The 24010-nt window shown below is 54.9% G+C and overlaps 1 protein-coding gene across 1 annotated transcript; it reads left to right on the plus strand.

Moving 5' to 3' along the window:
* Window positions 1-512: 512 nt before the first annotated feature.
* On the plus strand, window positions 513-23679 carry ADRA1D (adrenoceptor alpha 1D). Its single transcript, XM_070588872.1, has 2 exons — window positions 513-1623; window positions 21839-23679. Exons 1-2 carry the CDS (start codon window positions 513-515, stop codon window positions 22438-22440), a joined length of 1713 nt encoding a protein of 570 aa, XP_070444973.1. The 3' UTR covers window positions 22441-23679.
* Window positions 23680-24010: the final 331 nt, after the last annotated feature.

Below are 24010 nucleotides of genomic sequence, written 5' to 3' on the forward strand. Positions count from 1 at the left end.
TGGCTGCCGTGGGACCGGAGTGCGCTCCAGTGCCGCGGCCCCTCCATACCTCGGAACGCCCGCTTGCCGGCGCGCAGAGCCCCTTCTCCCAGCCAGGGTGGCGCCCCCTCCCTCGGCGCTGGCCGCCCCCTCCTCCTTCCCGGCGCTGCCCCTCCTCCGTCCCGCCCCCCGCGCCCAGTTGAGAGCGCCGCAGTGGCCGCTGCCTGCACCGCCCGGTCCCGAGCCGCCGCTTTGCCCGCTCGCCCGGGCACACTCAGAGAGCGGCGCGCGTCGCCGGCCCCAGCTCTTCGGGCCGACTCCACGGCCGGCCTCCGGGAGCCCCTGCAGCCGCCCCGGCCAGCCGCGCTCGGCTCGCGGGCAGCCGCGCTCCGCGTCATAGGAACTTGAGCAGGACCCCGACGGGACCAGCGCGCAGGGCTGTCCCCGGAGCTCCGCGGCTATGCCCAGTGCCCCTCTCCCTGCCAGTGGCTCGTCCAGCGCCCGGGCCCGGCCCCCGACGGCCGCGCTTTGAGATGACTTTCCGAGACCTCCTAAGCGTCAGTTTCGAGGGACCCCGCCCGGACTGCAGCGCCGGGGGCTCCAGCGCGGGCGGCGGCGGGGGCGGCCCGGGCGGCCCGGCCGCCTCGGAGGGCCCTGCGGTGGGCGGCGTGCCGGGGGCCGCGGGCGGCGGCGGCGGCGTGGTGGGCGCGGGCAGCGGCGAGGAGAACCGGAGCTCCGCCGGGGAGCCGGGGGGCGCGGGCACTGGCGGCGAAGTGAATGGCACGGCGGCCGTCGAGGGGCTGGTGGTGAGCGCGCAGGGCGTGGGCGTGGGCGTCTTCCTGGCCGCCTTCATCCTAACGGCCGTGGCGGGCAACTTGCTTGTCATCCTCTCGGTGGCCTGCAACCGCCACCTGCAGACGGTCACCAACTATTTCATTGTGAACCTGGCCGTAGCCGACCTGCTGCTGAGCGCCACGGTGCTGCCGTTCTCGGCCACCATGGAGGTTCTAGGCTTCTGGGCCTTCGGCCGGGCCTTCTGTGACGTGTGGGCCGCCGTGGACGTGCTGTGCTGCACGGCCTCCATCCTCAGCCTCTGCACCATCTCGGTGGACCGGTACGTGGGCGTGCGCCACTCGCTAAAGTACCCTGCCATCATGACGGAGCGCAAGGCGGCCGCCATCCTGGCGCTGCTCTGGGCCGTAGCCCTCGTGGTGTCCGTCGGGCCGCTGCTGGGCTGGAAGGAGCCGGTGCCCCCTGACGAACGCTTCTGCGGCATCACAGAGGAGGCGGGCTATGCCGTCTTCTCCTCCGTGTGCTCTTTCTACCTGCCCATGGCCGTCATCGTGGTCATGTACTGCCGCGTGTACGTCGTGGCGCGAAGCACCACGCGCAGCCTCGAGGCGGGCGTCAAGCGCGAGCGGGGCAAGGCCTCCGAGGTGGTGCTGCGCATCCACTGTCGCGGAGCCAGCCTGGGCGCAGACGGGGCACACGGGATGCGCAGCGCCAAGGGCCACACCTTCCGCAGCTCACTGTCCGTGCGCCTGCTCAAGTTCTCGCGCGAGAAGAAGGCGGCCAAGACGCTGGCCATCGTCGTGGGTGTCTTCGTGCTCTGCTGGTTCCCCTTCTTCTTCGTCCTGCCCCTCGGTGAGTGACCCCTCTCCCACCAGCCCCGTCCCTTCCTTCCTGACCTTGTGGCTGTGCCTTCCTGGCACGCGGGCTTGGATGGCCCTCCCAGGTGGAGGGTGACTCTCCACCTGAACATAGAAGGTTGACTTAGTGACCTCCCTGGCCTCTTAGGCAGGTGTGCGTGCGCCACTTCGCGCGGGACAGACCAGGGGTTCTCCATGCTTGCGGGATTTGTTTTACAGGCTTCTAACTTTTCTGTCCTTCCTCCTTTTCATTGCCATTACGAGCCCCAGGCTTGTTTTAGGCTCCTGACCCTTCTAAATATAAAATGTCTGGAAATCTGTGTGCCCATGGTATGTGGTCAGCAGTGTATGTGCTGTCTACATAGTACCCCGTCCTGAGCCCCTAGATATAAACGCCAACCCCCAGAGGTCGGTGCAGAGAGTGGGTGGGCCTCCATTCGTTCTTGGCCTGCAAGCCCCGGCCTGTGAACATGCACATCGGCAGACATCAGGGGCCCGGCCAGCTTTCTCCCAGCACTCATTCAGTTTGGAAGCCACCCCAACTCGGAGACCCTCCCCAGTCGGTATCTGTAAATGCCCTGGGCTCTCAGTTCTGAAATCTCCTCTTGGAGGTGGGGGACTCTGTGGCGACAAGAAGGAAAGGGATAGGGGCAAATTATCAAATGGACAGTTAATACTGTTCCTCGTCGTTTCTTAAATTTACCGAGTCCTCTAGCTCTTCTGGTGAACTCTTCTATTTCTTTTACAAGCATCCCCGCAGTGCTGGGAGGGGGGCAGCTGTTCTCAGGGGCTTCCTCCCACCCCTTGAGGCCCCTCCTGGATGCCTTGGGGCTGGGTCAGCACAGGGAGGTGAAGGGGGACAGCATCTCTAGGGACGCATTTGCCCTGAGTCACTTCACCCACGGCTGCAACCTTAGCAGGGCCAAGCTGGGTCCTCCCCTGCCTTTCCCAGGCCTCGCTGCTTCTACACTCTGCGGCTGAGTCAGAAAAGAGACAATAGCCTCCCTCCTGCGCCCCTGCAGGCCCTCTCCACGCGGCAGCCAGAGTGACCTTTATACATTATAAATTCGAGTGTCACTCTCTGCGAAAACCCCTCAATGCTTTCCCCCTGCCCTGGGAGCAAAATCCAGACTCTCCTCCATGGCCTGTGAGAGGGTCACCTTCAAATTTGTTATGGTCTAAACCAAAATGAGACACCATGAATATTTATGCTGGGACCACAGGCACAAACCAGGACAGTGGGGCAAACCTGACATGTGGTCCCCTTCCTGTAAGGAGGGCCCTAAGTGACCTGTAAGGCCCTGAGTGACCTGTAAGGAGGCCTCCTCCCCTCTGGCCTCATGGCCTTGCTGCCCTCCCCGTTGCTCACTGCTCGGGCCCTTCTGAGCCTCTTCTGGTCCCTTGTCCACCCCAAGCTCAGGCCCTTGCCCTCGCTCTCCCCTCTCTCTGGCCAGCTCCCCCCCCCCATCCCCCACTAGCTAACTCCCCATCCTTTAGGTCTCGGTTTAAACGTCCCCTCTCCAGAGAGGCCTTCCCTTCTGCCTCAGTCTCAGTGTGTCTTTCCCTGCTTTTTCTCCCCCGGGGGACAGGCTCTCTTCCTTTACTGGCTCCTTATCTGTAATGTGGTGTCCTTATCAAATGTGGGTGTCACTTGGTTTGGTGTCTGATTTCCCCCACCAGCCAGGAAGCTCTGCTAGGGCAAGGCTGTGTTGTCCCAGAATCCACAGTGCCTGGCATATGAGGAGCAATAGAACACAGCAGGAGGACCCCAGGCTCTGGCACCAGATAGCCTAGGTTCGAATCCCACCTCCACCCCTTACTAGCTGTGTAACTGCCAGCAAATTCCTGACCCTCCCTGTGCCTCTGTTTCCTCATCTATAAAATGGGGATGGCGGTGATGATAATCATGCCCACCCGTAGGGCTGTCATGAGACTGCAGGGAGGCATTATATGTGACTATAACTGTGGCCCGTGGTGAGTGCCGTGTGAGCTCTTGCTTATATAGTAGATGCTCAATAGGAGGTAAGGAATGAATAGATCACGGGCTTGAAAATCGTTCAGCTGGAGGCTGCTGCGGGGGCCAGCGGAGAGATGGAGGGGGTAGGGGACAGCCAATAGGCTGGCAGGAGGAAGTCAGCGTGCCCCCCTTTAGAAGCCCACCCACCCAGGATTTAGAATCCCCAAGCCCACCACCCAGGCTCCTTTCCCCACCAACCATCCCCTGCCGTGGCCTGGCCCAGCTGTGCCCAGTCCCAGGTGCCCTCATGGCCACCCCCCTCCCCCGCCCCCTGGTTCACCCTGGTCCCCTGTGGGGAATGATCAACCTCTGTGTAGAATGCCACCTCCCTGTGTGGTCTTTCAACTTCTTTTAAGATTTCTAGTTACAGAATAATGCACAGATAAGGAGAAAATAATATAACAAGTGCCATGGACCCTAATTCCCCATGTTAAACAGATGTTAACATTTTGCCACATTCGCCTCAGGTCCCTTCCTCTTTTCAGTAGAACACAGCCGAAACTAAGCTGCCTCCTCCTGTCCTTCCTCCTTTTCTCCCTCCCTCCCCGGAGGAGAATCTGGTGTTTGTCACTCCCATTCATATGTTTATACTCTTACCACAAACATCTGTATCCATAATAATATATAGTACTGTTTTATGTGTCTTTAGGATTGATATAAGTGGCACCATGCTGTGCATATCAGTCTTCAATTTGCCTTTTGCCTCCAGCGTTTTGGGTTGAGATTGCCCCATGCCGGTTCATTCTAGCAACAGTATCATGTTCTATTTGAGAGGCTCATGGGGAGCATTGATGCGGTCTCCTGCTGGACGTTCGATTTTTCTAATTTTTCACTGTTACAGTCGAGACTGCGAAAGGCTGCTGTTGTACTGAGGTCCAGAGCACATGCCCTCCTCTTCCAGGAAGTCATCCCTAACTTCCCATGGCCTTTGCCCCTTGCTGGCACACACTGCTCTTTCTCAATCCCTGCATCTCTGCTGCTCCTCCTCATACCTGGCCTGGGGACCAGGGGGTGCCCTTGCCTCCTCCTTCCTGGCAGTCTGTGCTGTGCCCAGCCTCCCAGGGCACCTCATCAAGCCCCGGAACAGAGCCCAAGGCCACTGGTGGAGCTGAATTGAGTGAAATCTGGCAATAATGAGTAAGCAGGACAGAGGCCAAGCAGGGAAACAATATTCTGATCTGACGTGATGTGGTGTGGAGGCCAGGACAGCAAAGAGAACAGGAGGGCAGAGCCTGCAATGGGGGCAGGAGGGGCCTGAGGGCTGTGCAGAATGGAAGAGAGCCAAGAGATCCTGACACCTCACAGCCCTTGGCCCAGGCCTAGGAGGAGGGAGGTTCCTTTGAAGGAACAAGGAACATTCTAAGCGGCAACTTTTTGGGTGAATGTGGAATCCAAGGGGCCGGCATATCATGGTAGGAGGTGCCTGTATGTGGTGGGGGGTGGAGGCCATTGGACCTTAGATAAGAGGGCCAAGGATGGCGCTGTTGCAGAAGCAGGAGCGTGGGGTTCAGTCTCTCAGAAAGAAGATGGAGGAACAAAGAGAAGAGAGGGGCTGGGGATGGAGCCTTGGGACCACCCACTTTGAAAGAAGCAGAGGAGGCAGAGAAGTGGGCAAGCAAGAGGAGTGGCACCTCCCTCCTCCCAGCCCTGGTCCCCACGCCAGCTGTGAGGAGCATCAACGGTGGAGGGATTGAGAAAGAGCTGTGTGTGCCAGCAAGGGCCATAGGCCATGGAAATGAAGGCACCCAGTAGGGCCACAACTTGCAGGTTGTGGAGCAGACCCGGCTGCCCCTCACCCACACCTCTGTACACAAAGCCGGGTGGAAGAAGCAGCCTCAGACGCTGCAGGGACACAGCCAGTGAGCAACTCCAACAGCCCAGAGGGCATCTAGAGCCTTAGGAAGGGGGCCCAGGACCCCAGAGGGACTTTGGCACAGGGGGCTGGGGACTGCCTTCTATAAACTTGAAATGCTGTGGGTCAGGCCAGAGTGGCAGCAGAGAGAGACATAGATGGGGTGTCCTGAACCGTGAGACCTCTGGGGGCCCAGGTCGCTGGCCAGGAGAGACTAGGACACGGATGCCACCCACTTAAAACCTTTAGGGGCCCAGAGAGGGGCTGTGGATCATCCGCACACCTCCGGCTGCCCCCTTTCTCCTTGAGGAGCAACTGCAGGGCCTGTGGCAGGCAGGCAGAGGGCCAGCTCAATGAACCCAAGATGTCACGTGTCCGACCCAGCGATTCCTGGTAGCAAGGCCAGGGAGGTCAGCGCCGACTCCTCCAGGGCACCCGGGGAGTCACATGTGGACACAGGAAGTGCCATTTGCCCCCGTGAGAAGGCGCCCACCTGCCTGACGTTTTTCTGTGCTGATGCCCCGCTGAGCCGCCTGCTCCGTGCAGAGTGACCGCGCATCCTGGTTTGCCCAGGACGGGCCCAGTTTATGCCTGTTGACCAGCGTGGTTGCTAGGAGTGCTTCCTTTACTCTCAGAGGTGTTCCAGTCTGGATGATAGAGTATATGGTCACCAATCCTTGGTGCCTTTGGAGGAGGGGCTCTTGGCAGCCCTGCCCATGACAGATACGTGCCGTACCCCGTGTTCTCACCCCCACAAGCTGGCACCGTTCCGGGTGCCTTGGAAAATCACAAGACATTATGTAAAGGTCCCTCCCTACAGGGGTCCTTTAGCCCCATGTCTAGAGGAGTCCAAACTTGCAGAGTGCGTATGGGAGGGGCCGTAGTTAGGGCCTGCTGCCTGAAGCCTTTTGTGGAGAACCCCTGAGCAAGGGGACACTGCACAGGGTGGACCCAGCTGGAAATCGCCTGATTAAAACTCTGCCCCCCGACACTTAGTACAAGAGTCCCCTCACCCCCAGAGGTCTTGGCTGGCCATTTGGTGTAGAAATGCCAGTCTCCCTCCCTGTGGGCAAGAGGGGGAGAGAAGGACTGGAGAAACCCTGCCCCAGGCAGCGCGCATCTGCAGGAGAGCTCCCTTCCTCTCCCAGGCGCCTCCAAGGCCACTTCTCTCGTTGATGTTCTCATGGCAGCAGCACCTCACTGCGTCTGGCTTTGGCAGACCTGGCAAGTGCCCCCCCGAGCCGTGCCCAGAGATCAACCTGTCCACTGAGACCTACACACACATACACACACACAAAGACAGCCCCACCCCTGTCATTCCTAACGACTACAGGCAGACCCCTGACTCCTGGCCTGCACTCCTGGTTCTCTTTTGTTGGGCAGTCACCAAGCCTCTGTGGCCTCCAAGTCGGCCTCCAAATGTGTCAGTAACACAAAGCAACGACAGAGGCTCAGAGACCACAGGCCCCTCCCAAGTACACCTCAAGGTGGGCAAGCTGTCCAGAGGTTCTGATATCGGAAGTCCCAGGACAGTCCAGCCAGCATCCCAGGCCCCCACCTCCAGCCATCTGTGAGCCATACCTGGGCCTCCTTCTCATACTTTTAGCCTAGTGACATTGCTCTGTGACATTGCTGCCTCCCTGCTCCCCACACACTGTGCACATACCTTTATCACAATGCACTGTAATCATCAGTATTCCTACACTTACTGTAAAGTGTGGGGGTAGAGGAAACTGTACATATGTAGCCATGGAAGAGTGGAGGTGTTTGTGGGTGCCCTGTGGTTTGGGAGACCTGGAACGGAGAGTCTGTGAGAGGAGGGGTCACAAGATGAGGCAAGACTTTTATCCATCGATAGGAAAATGGATAAATAAATCATAGTGTATTCATCGACTGGAATACTATACAGCTAGGAAAAATAACAAACTTGATGCCCACAACGTGGATGAATTTCATGGACATTATGCTGGGCAAAATAAGCCAAATCTGAAATTAAAAGCATCCATAGCATATGATTCTGTGCATGTAAAGTTCGAAAACAGGCAAAAATAATCAATGATGAAAAAATCAGGATGGTGGGTATGTCTGTGTGTCTGTGTATGTGTGTAGTGGGTGGTATGGCCTGGAAGAGAGTGCAAAAAAACCTTCCACAGGGCTGGAATGTCCTATATCTTGATCTCGGCAGTGACTACATTGGCGTATGACATATAAAGTCATCAATCTGTACTCTTGAGGTGTACGTACTTTATGAACTTGACTGTCAGTGTCTTACACATTAGTGAGAGAGAAAGAGAGAGAGAGAGAGAAGGCAAGAGGAGGCAGGAGGAGGCCGTGAGCCACGCTGAGGCAGTGGTGTCCAGGTGAGAAGGCACATTGGGCAAGTGGGTGTGACCAGTAAGTTCAGCATGTGCATCTAAGTGTTGGCCTAGGGCCGAAGGCCTCATCTGCACAGGCTCCCTGAGGTCGTGCAGGGGCCCAAAGATGCGGGGGAAGAAGTGCGAGGTGCTTTGTGGCAGGTCCTCAGTAATGGCATCGCTGTGCCTTGGCCCAGAAGCCTGAAGAAGAGGCTGACATTACGTCTCCTCTCTGTCTTTGTGGCACCTGGCACGTAGCCCAGAAGATGTGTGTAGAGGGAGGAAGCAGTGGAGCCCTGGCCGCTTCACGTCCTGCCGCCAGGGTCTGGGTGGCAAAGCACAGACCTCTGTCTTGTGTGTGTGCTAAGAACCCTTAACATAAGATCTACCCTCTTAACAAATTTTCAAGTATCCAATACAACATTGTTAACTGTAGGCACAATGTTGTACGGCAGATCTCTAGAACTTACTCGTCTTGCTTAACTGAAACTTCATGCCTGTTGATTAGCAAGTCCACATTTCCCCCTCCCCCAGCCCCTGGGACCACCATTGCACTCTTTGATCCTGTGAATTTGACTATTTTAGACACCTCAAATAAGTGGAATCACGCAGTCTTTCTGAGACTGGCTTATTTCACTTAGCATAATGGCCTTCTATTTAAAGCCAACTGTCCTTGCTAGTGATGGGTTGGGGGTGGCCTAACCTAAAAGAGCCCATTTATGTGGTCTAAAAAATGTTTTAAATAAAACAATGCACATTTATTGAGTGATTACTATAAATAAGCAATGAGCTAGGTTTTGGTTTTGGGTTTGGGTTTTCTTTTCATTTTTTTTAATGGAAAGTTTCAAGCACGTATGTAAGTAGACAGAACAGTATGGTGATCCCCAGGTACCCGTGACCCAGCTTCAATAAGCATCAACCCAAGGCTAATCTTGCTTCATCCCAACCCCCACCCACTTTCCCACTAACTGTGGATTATTTTGAGGAAAATCCCAGATACCATTATCAGTTCATCTGTAAATTCTTCAATATGTATTTCTAGAAGATAAGAGCTTTTTTGAAAAAATAACCACAATCCAGGCCAGCCCCAGTGGCCTGTTAGTTAAGTTTGGTATGTTCCATGTCGGCGGTCTGGGTTCAGTTCCCAGGCATGGATCTACACCACTCATCTATCAGTGGCCATGCTGTGGTGGCAGCTCACATACAAAAAGAGGAAGGTTTTCAGCGTATGTTAGCTCAGGGCAAATCTTCCTCAGCAAAAAAATTAAAAATAACCACAATCCATTATAACACGTAAAAATAATTGTTTAATATCATTGAATATCTACTTAATGTTCAAATGTTGCCTGTTTCCTCATAAATTTTTAGTTAGTTTGTTTGAATCAGGATCCAAAAATAGTATATACAATGCATGTCATTGATTTGCCTCCTGGGTTTCTTTAATCGATAAGATTCCCCTTTGTCCTAAGGAGTAGCCCACAGTCTGGAGTTTGCATCTGCATAGTGCCCTTTTGTGTATCCCTCTGTTCCCTGCACTTCCTGTAAACTGGCTTGATCAGATTCAGCTTCAGCGTTTTGGGCAAGAATTCTTCTCTTTTGTGATGTTAAGATTGATCAGGAGTTCAGGTGTGGTCGGCCTGATCTTCCATTGTAAAGTGTCTCATCAGCCTCTCCCCTGCTGGTTTTAGCAGCCATTGTCCATGGCCTGGACCCATAATATAACTGGGACTTAAAGTGGTGATATCTGAATTCTGTCATTCCTTCTGCATTTATTGGCTAGAGTTCTGAAAAGAATTCGCCACCAGCTGTTTGGTTACTTGAAATAGCTGCTTGGTCTGCACAGGAGAAGCAGGAGAGCTGCTCAATGCTCCCCTTTCTCAGAAGAGTCGGTTCTCTAGCAGTCTTTGCAAAGAGAACCAATAGGTTTTTTAGTACCACGATAAAGTGATTTTTAAATCTTCACGCATTAAAGACATCGCTGTTTGGGGTTGGCCAGCGGGCGACCTTTCAAGTGGTTCCTGAGACCTTTGGCACCGTCCAGAGTCTTGAGCACTTCCTGCTTTCTAGTCTGATGAGATGTTCCAGGCTCAGCTTGTGCTTTTTTTTGGCCCTGGACCTGGAAGCAGCCATTTTTCAAAAGAGCCCTGTCCTCTTTTAGTGGAAAATGATCCTATCAAGACCACAAACTGAGCTCTCGGCTATTCATTGATACTGAGTTGGTCACTGATTCACTGAATAAAGCTAGGGAAAAAATTTTGTTTGTTTGTGAAAGAAATATATACCACTGATGGGGATGGACTTTTGACCTTGAGCACAGATCCCTCCTGCCCGGAGAGTCTTATCTTCTGCCCAACTCCTGCTGCTATGTTTGTCCTAAACATTTGATGCACTGTTGATCACTCCGCCTCATTCATTAAAGACTTGGGTATTGGGGCCACATGCTTTCTCTCCCACTGTCATCCCTACCCTGGTCATTGGGGTAACTCCCATGCTGACACCCTGGCCTAGAGATTAGTGATGTCCCCCTCCTCTCTTCCTCCCAGGGCCATCCCCTGCCCATGTGTCTACCTCGATCTACTTCCTCTCAAATCCTCAGTGAATCTCCACCGCCTGAGTCCATCTGTTCATTGGCTTCCATTACACCTGCTCATTGGCCCCAACCTTGACCAAGCCTTCACCTCCCTGCCCCTCACCTTGTCCTCCAGTCAGTTAGGCATCCCTTCCCTGGCCAGCTCGTCCCATGATCCATCACTTCACGCTCTCTTGCCATCTTTAACTCCCTCACCTCCACCTAGTTCTTTGAGCCCCAAACTCTGAATCAGGCCATTCCTCTGTGTGGTACACAGTGGTGTACTGATGAATGTTTAACAAGTGCCTCTGGGATGAGGGCTGATTTGTGTGTCTGCCCATTACCACGGTGTACGTATTCCCACCATGGTCCATTTCGAGCTACCGAAGAGACATCAACAGGCTTGCAAAATCCTGAAAATTTAACAGTCAGCTCTTGTGAGCCAGTGCAAACCGGAGTCTAGCCGAGCACTCGCTAAAGAAAAGTCACCCTTCCATAGTCAGGCCTCCTCCCCAGGGCAGCCCTCAGGGTGTCCCTGGTCAGTTCTGAATCTCTCTCCACCCCCTTTCCTTCCTAAGGGATCTCACTCTGTGGGTTCCTGCTCAGCCCTCCCCTCTCCTCTGCCCACACACGGCGTGCAGATGTGTCCACAGCTTCTCTCGAAGATGATTCGCCCTCAGCCCTGTGGCCCCTTCACCCTCATCCCCTCCCCTGCCTTCTCACTGTAATCTTTCCTCCTTTTCACCTTCTTGCAAGAATACCCCTTGCTATTTACTTCTTTTAAAAAATATTCTGATATTAATCTTAATCCTAAATACCAGAGTTGGGATTGGAACCCAAGAGTTCTGGCTCCAGAGTCCTTGTTACTTCCTCCCTGGGTCAGAGGTCAGGCTGGGGCCACGGTAAAGGGTCAGTTGGCAGCCATGTTTTACGCTGTCAATCTCACCAAATGCCTCAGCCCCCGCACACATCCCCCAGGCTCGGTTCCATGCTTCTTTCTGCCCCAGATCCTGGCCTCGAGGGGGTCCTGAGCATTGCCATGGGACACAACCACTTCCTGTGTGGGCTGAGCCTCTCACAGACCCTGGCAGACCCCCAGAGGCCTGAGCCCTGCCCCAACCTGCTCCATGAGCTAACTGCCTGCCACAAAGGTCCCCTGTCACAGCTGAAGGATTTGCCTGCCCTCGCTTCGGCGGTGGTGACCCGGCAAAACAGGGTCCTGGGCCCCTCAGAGCGGCATGGTGCCTGGCAGGCGGTGCCCAGGCAGCTCCCTGCTGGAACTCCCGGATGGCAGCCACTGCTGGGGACCTTCTCTCGTCTGCACAGCACTGATCTGCTCAGACCCAGGAGCCGTTTGTCACTGCAGCCCCAGAGCAGAGGCTCAGCTCAGATCCAGGTCCAGTTCAGCTGAGCACAAGGGCCATTTGGCAGGGACTTCAGCCTCAGAACTTTGGGTGTGGCCACTCGAAGGCCACAGATCAGGGAATAAGTGAGTTAAGAAGTGACAACAAAGAGCAGAAAGAAGAGGGAGAAAGAGGGGAGGCTGAAAGAGAGCAAAGGGAGGAGAGGAAGAGGAGTTGAAGGGAAATGAGTGGGGCCCGGTATAGGACCCAGGCAGGTCTGTCACTCATCTCTCTACCTTGGGCCCCACCAGGCAGCCTCTGTGGCTCTAGGAGCTGCCCCTGCCCCCCAGCCCCACAGCCGCAGAAGGGTGTCCAGGGCCAGACCAGTGGTTCTCTGTCAGCCCCACAGAGCTCAAGGGACTTGAGACAAACCTGGGGGCACAGAAGGACTTCTCATCTGTTCCTGGCCCATCTTGAGCCAGAAAACCCGCCAGTTCCCTCTCACCATGGAATTTGGCAGTGCAAGGAATTCAAGAGATTTGGCTTAGCACAGCAGGCCCCACAGTGCCCTCAACTTACCCCTCCATGTCTTTATAATCCATCTGAGACCTGGACCCTATCCAAGCCACCTCTTCCTTACAGCCTTCCATGATTGTTTCTGCTTCAAAATGGCCTTGTCTCTTACCCCTCTCCATTTTCCCTTCTCTGTTCCAGTTATCCTAACTTCTTGGTTGTCCTTCAACTTTCAAGAGTTCCCTGCTGCCTCAGGGCCTTTGCATGTGCCCTTTCCTCTGTCTAGAATTCTCTTTCCTCAGAGCTGCATGGCTCACTCCCCCACGGGGTCTTCAGGTCTCAGCTCACCTGTGCCTTATTAGAGAGGCTTGTCTGATCCTTTAGAATATAGCAGAGAGGCCTGCTGTGGGCAGAGGTCCCAGCCTCTCTAGGAGAGGGAGCTTTTGAGCTCCAGAGTCTGAGCCACTGAGTGAGCAGCTGAGAGAACTGTGAGAGAAGAAAGGAGTCTGGGGCTGAGAATTCCCTTTCTCCTAGCCCTGCTGGCAGGAAGAGACCTGAATATCTAGGAGGATGTGGTATTTTTAACTCCTCTAAATCTTTCTGGCCAGAGGGAATGGCCGCCTGTGGTTAGAAAAGTCACTGATGATGGAGCGGGTGGGAAGGGGGATATTTCCTGCCTGATATTTCATGGTCAGCTGCAAGTTATAAGCAAGGCTGGCTGTGACTTCTGATGTTCTGCCAAGAACAAGTTCCCTTCTGGTGATGCCAAAGGAGGCGGTTGATCACACAGTCCGCCCCTTGGCTTCTGAGCTGTCACTCCTTGGCGAGGCTTGGCCAGAGTGGCCAGCTCCAGCCTTAACTGGCATCTCAGTGGCAATTCCTGGGCCTGGCTGTTGCTGTTCCTTAGGAGAGGGGCCTGGCCTGTGATAATCCAGGCTGCAAATCCCCCCCCCCAACTTCACAGGCTGCCTCCATTTCCCCAACAATGTGTAGGCCAGGCTGGCCCAGCCAACATTCCAGAGAGTGGGCCTACCTGGTGACACAAGAGAGGCCCTGCCTCTTCTGACCAATGGCACCTCTGGATATTAGCTCAGACTCCAGACAGAGGTGCCCCAACATAGGGAATGGGGGAAGGCAGGTGGGAGCAAGCTTGATGGAGACTCACGTGAGCAAAAGTCAAGAAGCAGAGAGCAGCAGGCAAGAGTTGTGTCCGTGGCCATCCCCCACCTGCATCCCTACCGCCTCTCCATTTCTAGGCCGGTAGACGCGTCCACTGCCCCACTCCAAGCTGCCTGTTGAGTGGGGGAAACGGACACGGATGTGCACACTCATGCCCTGCCTTTCCCAGCAGGGGGCAGAAGAGTTGAGACAGCAGCCAAGGGATAATCCCTGATCAGAGATTAGGGACCAAGCAAAAGAGCATGAAGACACGCCCACAGAAAGAGTGTCTTGGGCCGGGTTCCTAGACAGGGGTTCTTATGCATGTGATGGACTGAGGGAAAGGGAGGGAGCCAAGGGGAAGTAGGATGGGGTAGGAAAGAGCTAACCCCAGCATGTGGTCCTGCCTGGAGCCCTGGAGCCAGAGCAGCAGCACAGGATCGCGCCACCTTGAGGTGAGGGGCCTGGCCTTTTCCATCCCCATATCAGTCTGTCACTAGCTATGAGCTGCCCGCTGGGTGGGGAGGTGTCTTCTCCCAGTTGCAGCAGGTCCCATTGGCTGAGGGAATTTCTCCAGAGAAAGGGCAACTAGGAGTCATTAGTAGGCAACTGGGCGATGGGGCCACCTGGACGGGGCACCAACACCATTGCCTTCAGACCTTAAAGGTGACTTTTGAGTAAAGCCTTGAAGGAGGGGAAGGAAATGGCCAGGCGGCTCTCTAGGGCTCCTCCCAGGGGGATGGGGTCTGTTTGACGCTCTCTCCTGAGACAAGGCTCCAGCAAACAGGCAGCAGCCCAGCCCTTCTGACTGTTCTGGATGGACATACATGCACAGGAGCCAACCCTGACGTGACAGGCCCCACAGGGCACCCTGGAGGCCACAGAGAAGGCCAACAAACGCCACCTAGCCTGGTGGTGGCAGAATTAAGAGGTGCTCAAGGCGCACACACTCCAGAAACCACTGTTACCTCCCCAGACTCCCCCCAACGCGCCTCCCAGCCCCGCCACTGGGAAGTCGAGTTAATCACAGAAACACTCCCAGAGAAGGTGGTTCCAGGCCTGAGGCTGGAGAAGGGGGAGACCAGTATGGGGAGAGGAGGGAGGTTGTGCAGAAGGCCAGAGGTGGGGATGGGCACGCTGCCCATGGGGCAGCTGCCGGAAGGAATACAGCGAGTGTTTGAGGCTCCTGACCCCCAGCACCCCCGGAAGACCAGGGCAAGTTCTATTTCTATCTTTACGTGATGTTGCAGGAAGACCAAGCGCTTTTGGGCTAGACCAACTCAAGTTCAAATCCTGACCCTGCCACCTGCCCTCCAGAGATAACTAGAATCCTTCTGCACAGTGGGATGCCAGTGCCATGAGAATTAAATAAGTACAACATACAAGACCCCGCCTGGACCCAGGGGGCACTGATCACTCGGAAGGCATTAGCTCCCATTTCCTTCCTGCTCACTTCAGAGGCCATCTACCCAAACACCATTATTCATTCATTCAACAAATATTTTATGGCCCCTGCTCCGGGTCAGGCACTTGTCTTAGAGGCTGGGATGAAAAGAACAATTGATCCCATCCCTGCCGTCAAGGAATCTAGAGCCTAGGACAGTAGATAGAGCAGTAACAAATTTTATTAAAATGCAGGCATGCATGAAAAGCCACTGACCCCAGGCTTGGGGGGTGGACGCCTGGCACGAGGCCGCAGGGGTGGGTGGGAGGAAGCATAAAGCATTGTGGGACCATAGGGCCAGGGCTGAGCAGAAAGGCAGAGGAGCCCAGCCCATGAGCAGACCTGCTGTAGCTTCCTGTGGCCGAACTTGGAGGGAGACAGGATGAAGACAGCGCTGGGTCCTAGAAAGCCTTGCATGCAACAGAAGACAGTGTGGGCTTACTCCTGAGAACCAACGGAAGCTACTCACAGTGTTCAGAGGGGAAAGGAGAGAAACCAGTTTTTCAGAAAAAGCCTCCAGCAGTTATGTGCAGATTGGAGAGGACAGGGGACCACTGGGGGCTGTCAGAGCCATGTAAACGAAATGAGATGCCACACGAAGCAAAGGCTTCAGGAAGGAGGAGAAGGGGGGACCCAGTAGAGAGAAAGTCAAATGCACTGGATGTGGTGACCAGTTGGACATGTAGGGTAGAGAAGAGGGACTCATTCAGCAAACTCAGCAAGAGTTGAGCACCTACTGTATGCTCAGTGTGCTCATGAGGTCTTCTGGACGATGGGAGGGCAGCACCAAGCAAAACAGCCACAAGTCCTGCCCCATGGACTTCCGCTGCAGGGAGAAAGATGACGGACACAACGGAGAGTAACTCAGATCGAATGGGAGAAGGTGCTAAGTGCCACAGAGGACAGTAGGGCCAGTTGAGGGGGCTGGGGAGCGCCGGGTCAGGGGACATTGCAATTGTAAATGGGAGGTCAGAGAGACCTCACTGCCAAGGTGAGGTCATGAGCCATGTGGCTATCTAGGGGAAGATTCTGGGGAAGAGCAAGGGCAAAGGCCCAGGGTGGGAGTGTGTCTGGCATGTCCAAGAAGCAACAAGGAGGGCAGTATGGCTGGAACCAAGTCGGGGTGTAGGAGAAGAGGCTGTGAGAGGGGTTTGGGGGCCACATGTGAGCCGTGTAGGTCAGGCTCTTGCCAGAGGGAGAAGGGCAGCTCTGGGAGGGTTTTGAACCTGAGGAGTGATGTAATTGTTTATATTTTTAAAGAACCACTCTAGCTGCTGGGTTGAGGATGGATGGCAGAGGGCAAGGGTGCAAGCAAGAGACAGTGGGGAGGTGCTCACTTACTCAAGAGGAGAGATGATGGTGTCTCAGACAGGGTGGAGGGCAGTGGTGAGTTCCGACCTCATCACCTTCCTCTCTGCCCTCGGTCACTCCATTCCATCCACACCAGCCTCGTCATTGTTCTGTACACGTACCAGGGCCACCTCAGGGCCTTTGTACTTGCTGTTCCCTCAGCCTGGAATGCTTTTCCCCTAGATGTCCACATGCCTCATTCAGCTCTTTACTCAAACGTCACATTCTCAGCAGGCCTTCCCTGGCCACCTTATCCAAAATTTATACAACCACCCCCAGCACCTGCACGCATGCACACAGACACACACCTCCCATCTTCCTTCTCTGCTTTACTTTTTCTTCTTAGCATGTTTTATTATCTGATATGTTTGCATTTTCCTTGTTGATCCTATGTATTGCCAGTCTCGGCCAGTGAAATGTTACTTTCATGAGGGCAGGATAAGTGTGAGATGTGAGTCGGCACCCACGTGGAGATGTCTGGGAGGCAGTGGGATCTATGAGTCTGGAATTTGGGAGAGCAGTCTGAGCTGGAGATAGAATTGTGGGCCCTATCAGCCTAAGACAGTATTTAAAATCATGCACCTGGATGAAACTGCCAGGAGAAAGCAAAGAGAAGAGATTACAAGACTCTTCTCAAAGGGCACTCCTACATTTAGCATGGGGACGTGAGGGAGAAGCAGCAAAGGAAACTGACACAGAGTAGAAAATCCAGGAGCGGCGCCATGGGAGCCACAGCGAGATGAGACAAGAGCAGCATCCGCAGGTTGGGGGCCTGGGTGGGGTGGAGCAGAGCAATGGAGTGAAGAGCGAAAAGCAGATGCGAAGAGGAGACCGCAGGTGTGGACGGAAAGGGTGGGAGGAATGAGGGCACAGCTGTGACAGAGGCAAGCTCCCCGGTGACTGGCAGATCGAGAGCTCCAGAACAGAAGCAGGGACGCTAACCTCGGGTGGTAAGAAAGGTCTTACCAAGGAGGAAGGCAGGTGGGGAAGGTCTGAGCGAAAGCCCAGCTTCTTTGGCTTCTGTTTTCTCTGTGAAACAGAAAGCGAGATCAGCTGCTCTGGAGAAGGTGAAGGGGCGGCCGCAAGGCTTGGAGAGGAGTAAAGGCTCACGGGAGCCGGTGCCAGAGCAGGGGAGAGTGGGCTGAGGATAGGCAGTGCGATTGCTGGAAACCCAGGACACCCAGCTGAGGTGGGAGCCCAGGGAGTAGGCAAATGGCTCCAGAGTTAGGATCTGTCTGGATAAGTACAACCCAAGTCCAGAAGGACGCGGACGTGGGAGGATTGAGAAGAGAACAGCTCAGGTGTGAGCGAGTAGGAGTTTCAGCTGAGCAGAGAGGACAGGAGAAATCCAAGGGGCTGGCAGAAGGTCAAAGCACAGATGAGAGAGAGAGAGGGAACAGGAAGCTGCAGTCAGCAATGGAAAATGAGTTTTAAGTGAAAAAATGAGAGGCTCAGGTTTATGTTTTAAAAGGATGCCCCCAGTTGCTGTGTGGGGAGCAGGGTGCAGGGGCACAGGGAGCAGGGAGCCCACTTAGAAGGCACCGCAGGTAGATGATGGTGGGAGCTGGGAGCTGGGGTGGTAACAGGGGGTGGTGCACAGTGGGGGGATTCCGGGACCAATAAGGATTAGTGATGGATAGGATGCAGAGTATCATAGAAAGAGAGGGGTCAGGATGTAGTAAGCACCTACGATGTGCCATACGTGATGTGGGGAGCTTACCACTTAAGGATAAGACAGTTACCTGCAATGTTCTTGACACTTAGAAGGGAGTAGATGTGCTGGAGGGGAGGACGGAGTACAACTAACTGCTGGGTCGGGAGGGGGTGGTATAAGGAAGGCTTCCAGGAGGAGGTGCCACTGGAGCTGGCACTACCTGGTGGAGAGAGGAAGGGCGCTCTAGGATGAGCATGCGCAAAAGTTCAGAGGCAAGATGGGGAGCCTGCTGCGGCCAGAGAGCAGCGAGAAGTCAGTGTGGCCACTTAGCTGATGCACTTGATGAGAGAAGTAAGACTACAGAGAGAAGCAGGAGCCACAAGAGAAAGGAGAGCGAGAGGGTGATGCTGGGGCCTGGGTGGAGAGGTGGGAGGGCATCCCACGACGGCCTCTGTTTCCACTGACATCTGCCAAGCTGAGTTAGCACCACTGGGCTTCATCCCCACAAGAAAGGCTGTGAATGATGGTGAGGAGTGAGAGAGGGAGCCAGCTTGAGGCAGAGAAGCGAGCTGCCAGGTACTGAGACAGTGGCCTTGTCTCAGAGCCCCCACCTGCCCATTGAGGCTTTCCTGTAGCTGGGCTACTGGGGGGCTGGCAAAGGCGTGTGCCAGGCAGCTGGAGAGGGATGAGAATGCAAGACAGGGGAGGCAACTAGTCAACCTGAGTAGCCATCACTCAGCGTGGCTGGGGGAGGAAAAAGCTGGGAGTGGCTGAGAAGGGACTTGTTCACTGATGCCCCTACAGCAGGAAGCATTGCAGAACAATGCCCGTGAGCCAAGTGCCCACTGTCAGGGGTCTCAGGGCAGTTACCCATCTCATCTGTGGCATGCAAAGGGGAGGGAAATGCCCACAACCCCCTGTGACCCCAGAGATCCTTGCAAGAGGCTGTGGGCTGGTGAGAGAGTGCTGAGGGCGGCAGGAAGAGGGAGGCAGGGTGCGGGGAGGCGTCAGGGGTAGACTGCAGTGCTCTGGGCAGAGGTGGGTGTGAGCTCAGAACTGCCATCTGCGAGAGGAACAAAGTAGCTGCTGCCTGTGGAAGCTGCAGCCCAAGGCACAGACATCTGTATTTTCCAGGCAAGATGTCCACACCCAGTGGGCAGAGAGGAGATGAAACAAGGCTGTGGCAGATGCTGTCAGTTCCCCGTCCATCTCCCCTGCACATGGGTCACCTTCCATCCGAGCACCTGCCTGCATCTCTTTGCCCAGAGGCTTTCTCTGACCACCAGGATCCTCACCGTCCGCCCAGGCAGTAGGCAGGATGTTAGGAAAATTAACACCCGAGGGAGCAGCCCAACCAATGACTGTTGGGAACAGGTGTATGGATGCCCACCTCCCTCACCCCACTGGGGGGATAACTGAGGTTCCTGTTCTCCAGTCTCCCAGAGCTCCCAGTAGGATACGCCCCAGCTGCCCACAGTGGTGACTAACTTGATAACTCACCTTTTATTGGCTTCCTTCTCTTCCCTGTTTCTTTTTCCCACTCCACTTCTGGTGTTTCGTTTACCGCCCAAATTAACAACTCGAATTTGAATTCGTGTCTCCAGGCCTGCTTCCAGGAGAGCCAAAGTAAGACAGAACCTCATCAGGACACAGTAGGAAAAGCTTGGGGCTGAAAGGCTGAGTTTGAATCCGAGCTCCTTTGTATGTAAGGAGTTCTCAGCTCGCAGCGGGCTTCTGCACAGGTCGGTTGAGCATAAATTAGAGTATTAATATTTACAACAAGGCCCAGGCCACACTACGATATGCCGTGGCGCCCACCCATCTGAATCAAAACCACGCTGATAACAATGCCCTTTGGCCAGCTTCAGGCTCGCTGCTGAAAGCATAGTCCACTGATTTGTCATCCTGGGCTAAATATAAAAGAATTGTGGCCTGAGTCAGAAAGTTATTTTCAGCACTCTGTCTTACTGTGCAGCCACTGAGGGATGCTGCTCCGAGGGCCACCTTCCTGGAGGCTGAGGTCAACCCTGGTGGCCCCCACATTCCAGGGACAACTGCCCTTGGAGTTGTCTCCTTGACACACCCTGACACACCACATCCTCTCACAAAAGCCACAGAAATAGGGAGGGGGGAGTGAATAGACACCAGTACTTGTTAAGAGCCTACTAAGTGCTGGGCCCTGCAATTTATGAATCTTCACAAAATCCCTTCCAGGGAAATATTATTGCCCGTATTTCAAGGAAAGGAAATTGAGACTTAGATGGCCAAAACACTTGCTCAGGGCTGCATGACCAGGGTTTGAAGGGCCTGTTCCCTGCGATGCTCTGTGACCTCCTCTTTCTCCACAGTGTCTCTTAGCACCAGGAACTCTCTAGATGGTGGGAGGTTGGTGATAAGCAAGGGCCCCCAGGTCAGAAAGGGGGGCATGGCGCCCCCTCCGTAGGGGACCTTGCTCTTAGTTCTTTTGAGGCAAGGGGAAGAGAGAGCAGGTCCCATGATTTGTCAAGGACCCTACCCCTGGCTCACTCAGCCTGTCACCTGCAGCTTCTGCCCAGGATGGGACGTCCCTGCCATCTACCCCTTGCCCCTGCTACTGCTGAGGATGAGTGAGGATGACAGAGTGAGCTCTGCTTCCTGGATCTTTGCATTTTGTCAGGTGCCTTTTGGAAACATGACTCCTTCGGTCTGTGGGAGGGATGCCAGGGGAGAGGTTTGTGGGGAGGAGGGTCTTCCTGGAACAGCTCAGACCCCAGCGCCCCCACCCCTCCTGCTTGGCACTCTGCCCCGTCAAATCTATCCCAGAAGCTTCCCTGACCACTTCCATTGAGACAGCCCCACTGTCCTGCATTCGACAGCCCATGGGCATTGTGCTTATTGAGGCTTAATTCTAGGCTCGCTCTCTCACCTGCTTAAAAACGTCCATGGCTCCTAACTACCCACAAAGTGAAAGTTGAACTTCCCAGCGTTTAAGGCCCTTCACCATTTGTCCCAAATGAAGTTTTCTGAGCGAATCCTACAGGTCATTCCCAGGCCCCAGATCTTCTTGCCCACCTGTCCCCACCTGCCCCTTCCACTCCTAACACCCTCTGCCTCTCCTCATCCTGGCTGGCTCCTGTGAGACCCCTGGAAGCCCCCTATCTGACACTCACATCCTAAGCACCACCATCACCCCACCTGCGTTCCCATGATATTTTATCCACATTGCTACCAAGGGCGCAAGGCCATGTTTGATGTGAGCCCAGCCCAGGGCCAGGCATGGGGCAAGCCTTGGGCACATTTAATTCAGAGGTTCTTAACGCTTTAGGTGCTAGGGACTGTCTAGGCATCTGGAGAAGCCTGTGGGGCCCTTCTCAGAGTCACATTTTCAAATGCACATGAAGGATTCAGATGAAACCAATTTCACTGACAACCTTGTCAAAATATTTTTACGTGAAATTTGTGATGTGGTAATAAATACGCTCCTACACTAAGGCAGTAAATAAGATCTAGTGGTGCGTTCTAATGACTGTCATTCCCAAATAGGGAGGAGCATAGAGAATATTTCAGAATATCGGCAACAACTGAATGTGACAGGAAAATATCTAAAGACCTGTTCACATTAGGCTGAACCATATGAAACTGCCGACATGGCACCAGTTTTGAGCTACTAAAAGGGCGATTTCATATGGTCTCATCTAACCCTACTCCAGTCCGCCACTTACACTCATCATTAAGGGAAATGCTCAATTTCAGGTAGATGGGAGTGGAACTGAAGATGATTATTTTTCCTCAGCCAAGTTCATGGATCCTCGAATTGTATCAGGGACCCCTTTAGGGAGAGAGACTTTGAGAGCCCCTAGTTGATGGCTCAGCCAGGGTCCCTGGAGGGTGGGGAGGGTCGCCCCTTTGGGCCCAGGGGCTGCCTGCGCCCCCCTCTGCTGGAGCATCTAACCGGTGTCAGTCTCTGCTCCCCGCAGGCTCCCTCTTCCCGCACCTGAAGCCCTCCGAGGGCGTCTTCAAGGTTATCTTCTGGCTCGGCTACTTCAACAGCTGCGTGAACCCGCTCATCTACCCCTGCTCCAGCCGCGAGTTCAAGCGCGCCTTCCTCCGCCTCCTGCGCTGCCAGTGCCATCGTCGCCGGCGCCGCCGCCCCCTCTGGCGCGTCTACGGCCACCACTGGCGGGCCTCGACCGGCGGGCTGGGCCCCGACTGCGCCCCCGGCCCGGGCGCCGCGCCCCCCGGGGCACCGCTGGCCCTCACCGCGCCCTCGGCCCCCGGCTCTCCGGGCACGTCCGAGGCGCAGGCTCCGGTCGCCGGCCGTCGAAAGCCGCCTTGCGCCTTCCACGAGTGGAGGCTGCTCGGGCCGTTCCGGAGACCCACCACCCAGCTGCGAGCCAAGGTCTCCAGCCTGTCGCACAAGATCCGCGCCGGGAGCGCGCAGCGCGCAGAGGCCGCGTGCGCCCTGCGTTCGGAGGTGGAAGCCGTGTCCCTAGGCGTCCCCCACGACGTGGCCGAGGGCGCCACCTGCCAGGCCTACGAATTGGCCGACTACAGCAACCTCCGAGAGACTGATATTTAAGGACCCCCACCGTCCCTGAGCTAGGCTGGGGAGCGCGCTGGGGGAGGGGAAGAGGTGGGGGGGGCGGGGACATGGAGAGGGAGGCTGGCTTTGTTCAAGACGCCGCGCGGATCAGGGCCTGGGAAATGGATCAGGGCGGCTGCACTGTGGCATCCCTGAGGAACTGAGGAGGGGCTGGGGCCCCCGAAGGGTGGAAAGATATGAGCTGCTCCTGCACACAGGTGTCCCAAGCTCCTTTCCGAGGAAGGGGCTGCGGGCTCCGCAGGGCCATTTGCTCCCAAACCCTGTTTGAGAAACACTGCCCCATCCATGCCTTGATCGCTGGATGGACGAATCCAAGTATGGACAGGCGCCTGCCCCTCCTCTTGGGGAGGAGAGAGCACAGAGGCCCTGCCTGGCTGCCCCAGTGCTTCCCCAGGGGAAAAGTCAGTGGGGCCAGGGCTTCTCAATGGACACAATTTCTCCCTACTGCCGACTGGAGGAACCCGTGGACCTGCCACCGCCACCCACAAGCTTTGGTGGCAGATTGGATGACTGTCCTACCAGGCTGTTGTATTTACCCATGGGCCCACTCTCCCTACCAAGCCCCTCCGCGCACACCCCTGGACCTGCCCTCATCACCTCCCCCAAGGGCCTTACTGTTTACACTCTGTACATAGCTCGTGTGCCTGTGCCCATCACTTCTCGCTGGGATCCAGAGCCATCAAATGGGGAGAGCTTTATGTGTCATTTTGAGACATATTTATTGGTAAGAGTACTTTATTTTGTCCAAACTGTGCAAACTGTCCCTCTTTAGCTTATAACCCATAAAGAACTACTTTGTTTTTTTTCTAAAATCTTTCAAGTACTAAAGGCCCACAACAGGATAGATTGGGTCTGTGTTCACCTTTCTAGTTTCAACTTAATTGTCTCTTTAACTGATAGCTGCTGTCCTTTGAGACTTCTAGCATGATCAAAGGACTCAGGGGTTTTGTTGGGTTTTAAAATTCACATGATTAGTTTTGGGAACCAACCATAATCATAAGCACAAATTTTCACTTTGTCAGTCTCCCCAGATCTATTTGTGATGCTCTGAGGGCCTCAGTGAGGAAGGTGGCCATCAGTTAAATGGGTGAAACATTACATGAAAGAATATACAAGTCCAAGTAGACAAGTGTACATGGTGAGTGAGAGAACACCTACCTAGGACCTGTGCTTGTTAGCTTTGAATAAAATGTCCAACGCTTATGGTAGTCCCAAGAGATTGCAGGTAGTTCAGTCTTTAGCTAGATAATATCAGTGGCATGTATCCAAGCCTGACAGTGATGACTATGGGCCACTGGACCCTTAGAAGGAGAGCTGGTTAGACAATACCCTGGGGTGTCTGGAGTGGGATTGTTCTAAAACTGGAAGAGCCAGCTGCTGGGCCCAACATGGACCAGTATTTTGAGCCAAAAGTCTCCATCGTGTACTGGGAGGTCATCTGAGAGGTCACCAGAATTTCAGACTGCTCCCCCCAGTTTTACAAGGTCAAAAGGCAGTCAGTGTCTGGGCTCAGGAGCAGACATTCCACACCGTGGGTCTAGGCTTT

Source organism: Equus przewalskii, chromosome 21 (genome assembly GCF_037783145.1).
Source record: "Equus przewalskii isolate Varuska chromosome 21, EquPr2, whole genome shotgun sequence".
Taxonomy (NCBI): Eukaryota; Metazoa; Chordata; class Mammalia; order Perissodactyla; family Equidae; genus Equus; species Equus przewalskii.